The following is an 11167-nucleotide window of genomic DNA, read 5'->3' on the forward strand; positions in this document are numbered from 1 at the left end:
TGCACTAGCACTAGCAGCATTGGGATTTCCACAAAGGAAAACAGGGAGGAAGTATGTGTGAAGCCAGGGCTCACAATTTTGTCCTGAGGCTACAGAAGCTCCAGTGCTTAGGATATCCATCCAAAGAGTCTGTTGCTGCATGTGAAGGACATCCAGACTATGCCACAGGCCCCCAAAGGCTGTAGTAGTCACCAGGGCCATCTTGCTTACTCTAGAAGAATGTGGTGTACTCACATTCTAACTTGAACAGGAATGGGAAGTTCTGACTAAATCTCTAATGGGGCTTGGCAGTCACACAAATCTCCATTGGCATCTGAATTTAAGAGCTATCTGCAGATGACCCTGTCTTTGACTGGACAACCAAGAACAAGAATATGTATCCTGTGGAATTCTCAATAAAGTCTTCAATAAGCTCCCCCCTCTATGGAGATGTCTACCCCTTTGTTCCTACCCACCTGGCCACTCCTCTGTCTCCTTTTTTAGATCTTCATCCATCCATTTTTCATTAGGGAAATCCAGGGTTCTGTCTTTCGTTCCCCTTTCTTCTATCTCTAAACTTTCTCTCTTGGTAATCTTATCAACTCCTATGACTTGAACTATCACTTCTAAGCAGAAGACTCTATATTTTGCCCTTGTGAGGCACAGGGTCAGAGAGGCTCCCCAGTATATCAGTAAGCACTCTAACATACACAGGGGGTCCTGTTATCACAGGTTCTTTGATCTGCATTCATAAAAGGAAAGGCAACTTTTGAGGGGTTAACAATCACTTTAATCAAGCACATGCATCATTCCTTTAACCAAGTACATATGTCATTCACCTAGTTCAGGGGAGTCAGCACCCTGAACTTCAAAGAAAATACAGAGAAATCAAATATCAACAGATATGGCTTCCTCTGCCTGATCATCAACAGATAGGTCCAACTGTCTGACCATAGTTACCAGAGAGGTAAGTGTTAACATCTGGGTTTTCAAAGCTGGGGGGCCTCCTTAGTAGCTTCCCAGAGTCCTCGTCTGGCTAAACAAACACTTCCAAACAGTAAGCCCCAAAGTAAAAACATCACCTCAGATTTTTTATACCTTTTTAAGAGCCAGAGAGCATCACAACCCTAGAGAACCAGTGCCTCATTAACAAAAGGCTTGGGCCTGCCCATAAATCTTCCTTAATCAAATTTCCCTTACTGGGAAGGCCCATTAATGGGTGGGGAAGATCTTTAATCACATTAAAATAATTAGCAATACAAATACATATACTGTTTCTAGTTAAAGAAACTCTTGTTTCTGTACTTTACTCCTTGTAAAGACTATAGATTGATAAAGTCAAGATTCAATCCCAGGCACTTGATTACACTAAAACAAAAACAGCAGAAGATCCAATTGTGTTTGCCATCATACCCAGGAATGTTGAGAGAGAGGGTAGATAGGGAGAGAGAGAAAAAGAGAGAAGAGAGAAATGGATATTTATATATACATACATGCACACATATATGTATATATATGTGTGTGTGTATACATAGATGAATCTAGATACATAGGTAAGGATAGATAGAGATAATATGTAGATTTAGATGTTGTGGTTATTTGTTCATCCTTCGACATGATGAAGTGATGTTTTAACTTGAGCACCAACTGGATTAAAATGAGGCAGTGTTGTACAAAGTTGTCAGCCTCAGTCTTCCAAAATCATTGAAGTCCAGTGGCAAGACAAAAGTCAAGATGACTGGTGGTGGCCAGGACTCAGTGGATAACCTTGGAGTCTTTGATGTCTGAGCAAGCTCTGAGTACTGCACAGCACCTGCTTCAGCTGTCTACATGGCCATTGGAACAAATTGTTCTCATGTACCCGTTCCTCTGGAGGAAGTCTTTACATGCTTGGGATAGACATCTCCCTAACTCAACAATGGGTCTGAGGCATATCAATTATTTTCAACCTGGTTTAGCCTATTATAATATTAATGTAAGGTTAATGGTGGGGGGGAGAAGAGTTAAAGATCTTCCCCGCCCATTAATAGGCCTCAGATACCTTTTGTTAATTTCTAATGAAGCACTGGATCATGAGGGGTCATGCCCTCCAGCTCTGAAAAGTGTATATGTATATATACTCTGAGGTGAGGTTTTACTTTGGCCTTATTTTTTTTGGAAGAAAGTTGGTGTGCCAGATGAGACTCTGGGTAGCTACTAAGGAGCCCTCTGGCTTTGAAAACCTACATATTGGTGCTTCTCTCTCTGGTAATGATGTATGTATTGTTTATGGTCAGACAGTTGGAAGCCTTGTCTGTTGGTCTTTCTGTTTGTAATTTCTGTTTGTATTTTTCTCTGAAGTTCAGGGTGCTGATTTTTTCTCCTGAACTAAGTGAATGATATATGTGCTTGATTAAAGCAGATTGTTGACCCCTCAAAAGTTGCTTTCCTATAAGAAAAGCAGATCTAAGAACCTGTAGAGCAGGCCCTCCTGTGAATGCTGGGGTCCTTGCTATTACATCTTTCTGCTAAGATCTTTTAGGGGGTGAGATTGCTGAGCTTCTTGGAGCCACAGGTAAGAATTAGGTGACAGACGGACACCAAAAATGGATCATCAGCCCTGAAAAAGGCTAGGCAAGCCTTCACACCAGAGGTCCTAGTTCTCCTTGAAAACCCCTTACACATAGATAGAAATGATATATGTATGTGTGTATGTATGTGTATATATGTGTATGTGTGTATGCATATATGTGTATACATATATGTATGCATATATATATATATATATATATACACAAAGAGAAAGAAAGATGATACCTATAAATATAGAAAAAGATTTAGATATGGATAATAAGGGGCAACTAGGTGCCATACTGGATAGAGTGTTGAACCTGGAATCAGGAAGACCTGTATTCAGATCCAGTCTCAGACACTTAGTAGCTATGTAACTTTGGGCAAGTCATTTAACTTCTGTTTGTCTCAGTTTCCTTACCTGTAAATGAAGCTCCTTATTGCTTCTGAATCAAATAGAAACACTCAAGGCCCTCCACAATATGGCTCCAACCTCCTCTTTTACGTTTTTTCATGGTACTCTCCTTGGGACATGCTATACTCTAGTCAAGCTACACTAGTAGTGGTCTCCCCATCTCATCTTGACATTTCCCACCTGCATGCCTGGAACATGTAGCTGGAACTCCCAAGCATTCCATTGCCACCCCATGCCTAGAAAAGACTTTCTCCTTATCTCTACCCTTTGATGCCCCCAACTAGAAGTTATTTGTCTCTCTTTACAGCTTTCAAGCCACTCTGTTTGGGATCCACCCCATACTTCCCTCTCCCTTCTACCTACCCCTACTCCAATGCATGGAAACATTTCCCAATATCTTATGAGAATTCATCTCTTTCCTACCAACATATCTTACATTAATCAATCAGTCATTAATCATTGATTAGGCAAATAATATGAACCAGGCATTGTGCTAAGCACTAGGGATACAAAAAGAGGCAAAAGATAGTCCCTGCCCTCAAGTAGTTTACAATCTAATGGAGAAGACAAAAAGCAAGCAAATATATACAAAGCAAGCTATATACAGGATAAATAGGAGCAAATTAACAAAGGCTAGCTAGGTGGTATAATGGATAGACTGGATAGAATGCCAGGTTTGAACTCAGGAGGATTCCTCTTCCTGAGTTTAAATCCAGCCTCAGATATTTACTAGCTATGTGACCCCAGGCAAGTCACTTAACCCCATTTGCCACAGTTTTCTCATCTGTAAAATGAGCTGGAGAAAAAAATGGCAAACCACTCCAGTATCTTTGCCAAGAAACCCCTCCAAAAGGGTCACAAAGTGCCAGGCCTAGAGGCCTGAGGGCTACCCGAGTCTTCTTACCTTACCTCTCGCAGGTCTTCGGCTGGCCAAACCAGATAATTGTATGAGAGAAGAGACCTCCCAGAGTCGAACAAGGGTTAAGCTTTATTCAGGGTCCTGGTTACAAGTGCAGGGGGAATTCTTCCTTAGGAGGGAGCGAGGAATCTCCCAAGGAGGCAAAGATCTTACAATAAGAGACTGGAAGTAGAAGTGTAAGTGGAGAGAGGGGGGGAGGGGAGAGCGAAGAGAGGAAAAACGGAGCCTTCTGTCCTGTAACGACCCCTCCCGAGCTAAGAGCGCCTTCAGGCTTTCCTGATCCTAATTAAGCTCTCCGGCCGCATAATTTGCACCTGAATACCGTGCCTGTTAGATAACAATAGGTGTGCCCAGACCCGGGACAGTCTCGAGGGGGATGCTCCTCCCATCACGTTTCTCACGGGAAGAGGCGGAAATACACGAGATTGCTCGGTCTCACTCCTCGATTCCCTGGTGTTTATGGGGGGCCTCATGAGAACTCTAAGATTTAGAAGTTCCCACCTTTACCCGCCGGAGACTGTCCACATGGAATTGAGCTTCCATCCCCAGCAACAAAGAATCAGTTGTGAAAAATTAAACAATAAAACAGAGGGAAGGCATTAGAATTAAGAGGAGTTGGAGAAGTCTTTCTGTAAGAGGTGAGATTTTGACTAGTACTTAAAGCAAGCCAGTGAGGTCAGTAGTTGGGATAGATAAAGGAGAGTGTTTCAGGTATGAAGTACAGCCAGAGAAAATGCCCAGAGCCAAGAGATAGAGTGTCTTGCTCATGGAAAAACCAAGAGGTCAATATCACTGGACCAAAAAGTACATGGTAGAGAGTAAGGATTTTAAGTTGCCTGAGGACAAGGGCCATTTCATTTTTCAAATTTATATTCCTAGCACCTAAATGCATATGCAATGTATATTTGTTCTGTGCAAAGGAAAGCCAGGCACAGGGGAGGAGATATCCTTGATCTACTTAATCTACTTTGCTTTAACTGAAAATTAATAGAAGGTGAGACTAAACCTGAAAGAACAGTCAGCTCAGTACAGTCAGATCAGACTCAGTTTATTCTATAGAATCACATAGTGTCATTCCCCAATTGATAAACGGTCAAAGAATATGAACAGGTAGTTTTTCGATGAAGAAATCAAAACTATATATAGTCATATGAAAAAATGCTCTAAATTATTATTGATTAAAGAAATGCAAATTAAAACAATTTTGAGATATCATTTCATACCTATCAGATTGGCAAAAATGATAGAAGGGGAAAATGACAGATGTTAGAGGAGATGTGGAAAAATTGGCATATGAATAAACTGTTGATGGAACCATGAACTGATTCAACTGTTTTGGAAAGCAATCTGGAATTATGTCCAAAGAGTTATAAAACTGTGCATACCCTTTAACCCAGCAATACCACTATTAAATCTATTTCTCAAGATGATCAGGAAAAAAGGAAAAGAACACATATATTCCAAAATATTTGTAGTAGCTCACTTTGTGGTGGCACAAAACTGAAATTGAACCCATCAATTGGAGATGGGTTAAACAAGTTGTAGTATGGTTGTGATGGAATACTACTGTGCTGTAAGAAATGATGAGCTGGTTAACTTTAGAAAAACATGGAAAGAATTGCATGACATAATGAAAAGTGAAATGAGCAGGACCAAGAGAACATTGTATACAGTAACAGAAATATTGTTTGAAGAATAATTATGAAATTATTCTGAGTATTATAAATACTCAAATCAACTACAAAGAATCTATGAAGGAAGATGCTATCCACCCCCAGAGAAAGAACTAATAAATAGAAGTATACATAGTGTGTTTTACATATATTCATACATCTATGTCAAATGGTAGCCTTCTCTAGTGTGGGGTGGGAAGGAAGGAAGGGAGACAGTTCAGAATTTAAAATGTAAAAAAAATAAGTAAAGAAGAAAAAAATAATCACAAAGTGTTTGAACTGGAAGGGACCTTTAAGATTTAGTCCAATACTCCCATTTTACAGAAGAGGAGGTGAAACCCAGAAAGGCTATTAACTGACCTAAGTTCCCACAGTGACATTGGTTAACCTGGGGATGGAACCAAAAACTCTTGGATCGAAGTCTAATGGGTTTTTCCCACAATGTCCTCCATTGCCTCATTCTTAACCAAGAGCAGGTTTCTTCAATTTCACTCAATCTTCAGTTAAATTATAATGAAACACTATATCCCTTATTTCTTTTCTACCTATACGTTGGGCTTGCTGGAGGCCTCCATAGATAGTGTTGAGCAAAACTGTGACTGGGGGGTGGGGGTGGGGGGACCTTTATCCCAAGGGACAAAATTTTAGAGGGTACCAAAACTGAATGCACACACTTCTTCAGCAGCATAGAAGCATTCATTATTTTTATATCACAAATTACAAAATTCATTTGCTTGGCCTGCATGCCAAATGCCTGGTTATGATTCTTCTGCTTAGACTCACTAGATCAAGCAGTACTAGAGAGATTAATGCCATCCTGAAAAGTGTCAAGAGGCTCTGAAGACAGCAGTCTCATGTCACCTACAGCCTATTGGTATCTTTACCTGTAGCCTATCTTTACCTATTGGTAAAGATGATGGACCTTTCCAGAAGGAAATGCTATTGACAGCAGTTTTATCAACAACTGCTGGACAGCAAAGGGGACATTTGGTGCTTGCAGAGAGAAGGGATGAGCCAGAATATAATTATTTAGTTTGAACCAGCTGCAATTGCTCCGTCTTAATAAGGTGACTCAATTCTCCCTAGAATGGTCAGATGGTTGGCTAGAAGTCTGTGAGAAACTTCTTGCTTTTTAGGGGGCACCAGTGATTTGAGTATAACTGTAGGAATGCAGGCAAAGATCACCAGCTCCAGCCAGCCCCTCCAGTGTGGTTAAGTGAAGTTCCATGCCAATACGCATGGCTTTGGCACTACTGACTATTAGCATGATGGGATCTGAAAGGAATTCACATGAACCAAGTTCTAATATTAACGAGACTTGGGGAAGTTTCTGTTGAGGGGGCAGCAACAGAGTCTGATTTTACTTAAGGGACTCTGTTTTGCTGACAGGGAGTGAACCCCTTTAGGCCTCTTTGATTTGGGGGCAGAGGTGCATGAATTCCTTTTAAATCCCATCATGCACCTTGCATGTCAAGGTACCATGTCCTTCAAAATTATGCTGAAACTTCATTTAGCCACACTGTTGGGAAAGGATGGAGTTGATGACTTTTGTCCTGTGTTCTTGCAGCTATACCCAAATTGATGCCCCTTCGCCGCTACTACACACACACTTCTTTCCGGGGAGAAAGAAATAGCAAAAGTCTGGGTCCTTGCAGATTTTTTCGATTATTCTAGCAAGAGAGCTAGACATTTAATTAGTCACTCAATACTTAGATTAAATGGAATCATGACTTGACATTCTGGATGTGCATTTCCTTTATTACTGTACCCTGCTGAATTTCTCTGCAGACTTTGTTCATATATTAACCCTAACAGAGTTTAGAAATGGACTTTCAGTTCTGCTAAAGAAGAATCAAGAATGTCCCTTTCAAAAGGAGAAGTGTATCTTCTTTGTCAATTCTCTCCTACCATTTCTGTCTTCTGCATTCAGACCATTCTCTAGAAAGCCACAAATGGAATTCCAAGACTTTTCCTAAATCTGTCTGCAAATTCTCTGAATTACCCCCAGATGGTGGGGGTTGAAAGTGGGAAGTGGTCTACCTGAGAGGTTAAATAAGCCAGCTCTGCTTCTTAGCTACCAGCCACAGCTGGAGGGGGGAGAGAGAGAGAGAGAGAGCATCCTCTGAACTCTGTGATCATGAAAGGCTTGAAGATGTCTCTTCTGGTGGTCCTTGTCCTAGGGATATTCCTTCAGCACAGCGATTCAGGTGAGGTACTAGAGAATCAAGAAATAGATGAAAGAGGTGTACCATGTACTACTAAACGTAGGACAGAGGACCAATGTGTGTATTGGGAGGAGGGGAACAGGCAGTGAAAAATTAGTGGAAATTGTTGGACAAATCAAGACATCCAAATAATTGGGCTATTGATATATGGGGAAAAGTGCCAGAAGTCAAGTGGTTAGGTGCCAGAATCTGTGAAGTTCCTGCTCTTCTGATCAATCAAAGTACCCATAACTCCATAGCAAGATGCTTTTGTTTGCTTCCATAGAAATGTTCAGGTCTTTCCAGTTTCCATTGGAGGAATCTGGTCTGTGCCATTGTTCCCATTTTTAGTCTTCATAATGCTCTGCATTAAATGGAGAAGACAGATGGTGGACTTTAACCTGTCTATGAACCAGTGACCCAGCTCCATTGGGAAGAAGGGGAGGGTATAGCAGGCATCACTAATGAGAGCCTAGTACAATAGAAAATGTGATGAATAAGCACCTGGGTCCAAATCCTGGCTCTGTTACTTATGTGGTCTTAGACAAGTCACTTAACCTCTCTAAGTCTCAGGTTCCTCATTTTTTAAAAAAATGGTTGGACTTGATATCTTTTAAGATCCTAGTTCTAAATCTGTGATCTTATGGTCATGTCACCCCCTTGAGATCCCAGAACAAGTGAGGTCTCAGTCACCTATGTCCCCTGATCCTGGTGACTCCAAAGTCAAAGAGGGCAATGTTTTGTGTTTTGAGGAGGGGAAGGAAACAAGCATTTTTACTATGTGCCAAGCACTGTGCTAAGTGCTTTAACAAATATTTCCTTGGGTGGGTAGGGAGTTAATATATCTTCCAGAAAAGGAAGAAGCCAGAGGGAAAAACATAAAATCTTTGAGGCTTACTGAAGCCTCATGCCACCTCATGCCATCTGTGCCTGCTAAAACCAGTCCCTCATCCCTTGCTCTCCTCAGCTCGAGCACCAAATGTAGGACAGGATTGCTGTAATTCCTATGCAAAAGGAGCCATTCCCCTCTCCAAGCTGGTGACATGGTCCAAGACCCCAGGAGGCTGTCGCAAGGAGGCTATTGTGTAAGTCTATACTCTCCCCTAGACTTCAGTTCCAGGGATAGGCGGCAAGGGAAGATTGTGGAGATGAAGTGGGGACTGTAAAACTGGACACATCAAGCATAACCTATCACTCAATCTCTGGGATAAGGAGGAAGCCGACAGGGCATTGTCTTGGAGTTTGCTTGGAGCTGTGTCTCAGAGGTGCACAGGTACATCTCTAGTATAAGGAAAAAGAGGTCCTGTCCCTTAATATTAACTATCAAAACTTTTCGTTCTTCTGGGACAGTTTCCATCACCCTGTGTTTCCATCAGCCTGTCACCCTTTCCCCAAGTCCAATTCATATTCTTGGCCCTGCTTCAGAGGAAAAGACTAAAAAACTCAATACCTTTTTCCCACTGCTCTCCCTCCCCACCCCACCATTCACACACACACGCGCGCACGCACACACACACACGTCAAACTGGAGAGCTTGAGAAGGAGTTACTGGGAAATAGATCAGACTGAAAAATAATAGCTCTGGCTACCATAAAGGCACCTAGGAGTATTTTTTTTAGTGGAGGCCAGAAGAAAGACTGTAATAGCAAGAATAACTTAGAGTCCCCTACTCCCCAGAAAGCGGAAAGAAGTATTTGTAGCCCCCAGGTCACACCCATTCTGTTGCTACTGAACTCTTCTAGTGGAGTCAGCAATCTGGTTTCTAGTTTAGGCTTACTACATCACCCTGAACAAGTCACTTCTACTCTCTGGACCTCAATTTCCTCCTCTATAGAATGAAAGGATTGAGATGAATATTCTCTAAGGTGTCATCAAAATTCTATGGTTCTCTGATCCTTTTCACACAGGTTTGTTACTGTTCTAAAGAAATCTATCTGCACAAACCCCAACGAAAAATGGGTGAAGATGGCGATCAAGTTCTTGAGCAGAAACAATCAGAAGCCTAGCTCCAATCCTGAAATTAACTCAGGTCCACAAAACTTGAGTTTATTAAGCTCAGCTCCACCCAAAGCCCAAACACCATTCAACAACTCAGCTCAACTCCCCCCAAGAACCCAGCTCAACCCCTCTCAGCAAACTAATTCAACTCAACACCTCAACTCAACATCTCCACTCAATAGCTCTATTCGTCTCAAAAATTAAACTCAACACCGACTGTGGTGTTAAATTGAATTGAATTAGGGTCTATATGGGCAGGAGATATTTGTGGGGAGAGGGATAGGGAAAATCACTGGTTCATTTTGCTGTTGTTGTTCTGACCCCTTTAGTCCCTCTATATTAAAGCTTTGTCTCTATCAATATGTTGCCTGTGTTCTATCTCCTTTGTGTTATAAATTCCTGCCAAACTGTCAAAGAACAAACCAAGAGGCAGCACTGGTTTGGAAAAGCCTGATTTGGAAGAATGGAAACTGAGAGATCCCATGGGGCAGGATAGGCATGTGGGAAGGAACTTGCATGTGACACCCAGAGATGCTGGTGAGGAATGCCCATTCTTATGGGCAAATCTTTACCCCTCCTGAACTCTCCTTTAAAGAGAGCAAAGCAGCAAGTGGTTTTGCCAAGGGGTCTCAGGAGTAGATGGAAAGATTCTAAAACTTTTCTCTCCTTCTCCCATCTACACATCCTCATTGTACCCCCCTTTCTATTCTTCTCTCCAAAACTTCAGAAGAAGATTCCCTTTTGCTTATTCTTGCCTCTTGCCCTTCCCTGATACTGATATAGTCAGAGCCCCTTGTTGGCCTCTCAGCCTCTGGTCTCATCTCTTCCTCACCTTTTAATCTGCCTGGCTTCACCAGTGACAAATTAACTTTCCTTAAACATTATTCTGTGTAACAGTCTTGTTCAAAAACATTCCTCACTATTTATCAAGTTAAATGTGCCTGGCATTCAAGACTCTCCTCGATCTAGACTCTTCTTATCTTTGAAGCATCTCCTCTTTAGTCAGTGAGGCAGGTCTATTCACTGTCCCAAGAAGTGCAGAGGGTATTCATTCATACACTGGTTACTCCATCTGAATCTTACCTGGACTTACAAGACCCAGTTTGAGGCTCATTTTTCCATGAATAGTCATTCATCTACCTCTCCAAATCACAATAATCTCTCCCTTCTCTGATCTTGACCTCTGATCTTAACATAATTATACATTGCTTTGTATCACTCTCTAATAATTTATAATAGGCGTGCCCAGAATTGCCAGCTAGATTGCAACTTTCTTCAACTTTTAGGAAACATTTCTCCTCATTCTCCCTCCTCCTCCCCACCTTCTTCTTATTCTCTTCCTCCTCCTCCTTCTCCTCATCTTTCTTATTATCATTGTCAGTGACTTCTAAAGAGGGCAGGTCAATTGAAGGAGCTTCTGATCAATTTG

The 11167-nt window shown here is 41.6% G+C and overlaps 1 protein-coding gene across 1 annotated transcript; it reads left to right on the top strand.

The window, feature by feature from the left end:
* The first annotated feature begins 7627 nt into the window (after positions 1-7627).
* On the top strand, positions 7628-10057 carry CCL17 (C-C motif chemokine ligand 17). The gene is made up of 3 exons (XM_072643470.1): positions 7628-7743; positions 8708-8825; positions 9648-10057. Exons 1-3 carry the CDS (start codon positions 7674-7676, stop codon positions 9940-9942), a joined length of 483 nt encoding a protein of 160 aa, XP_072499571.1. The 5' UTR covers positions 7628-7673; the 3' UTR covers positions 9943-10057.
* The last annotated feature ends 1110 nt before the right edge of the window (positions 10058-11167 follow it).

Source organism: Notamacropus eugenii, chromosome 1 (genome assembly GCF_028372415.1).
Source record: "Notamacropus eugenii isolate mMacEug1 chromosome 1, mMacEug1.pri_v2, whole genome shotgun sequence".
Classification (NCBI taxonomy): Eukaryota; Metazoa; Chordata; class Mammalia; order Diprotodontia; family Macropodidae; genus Notamacropus; species Notamacropus eugenii.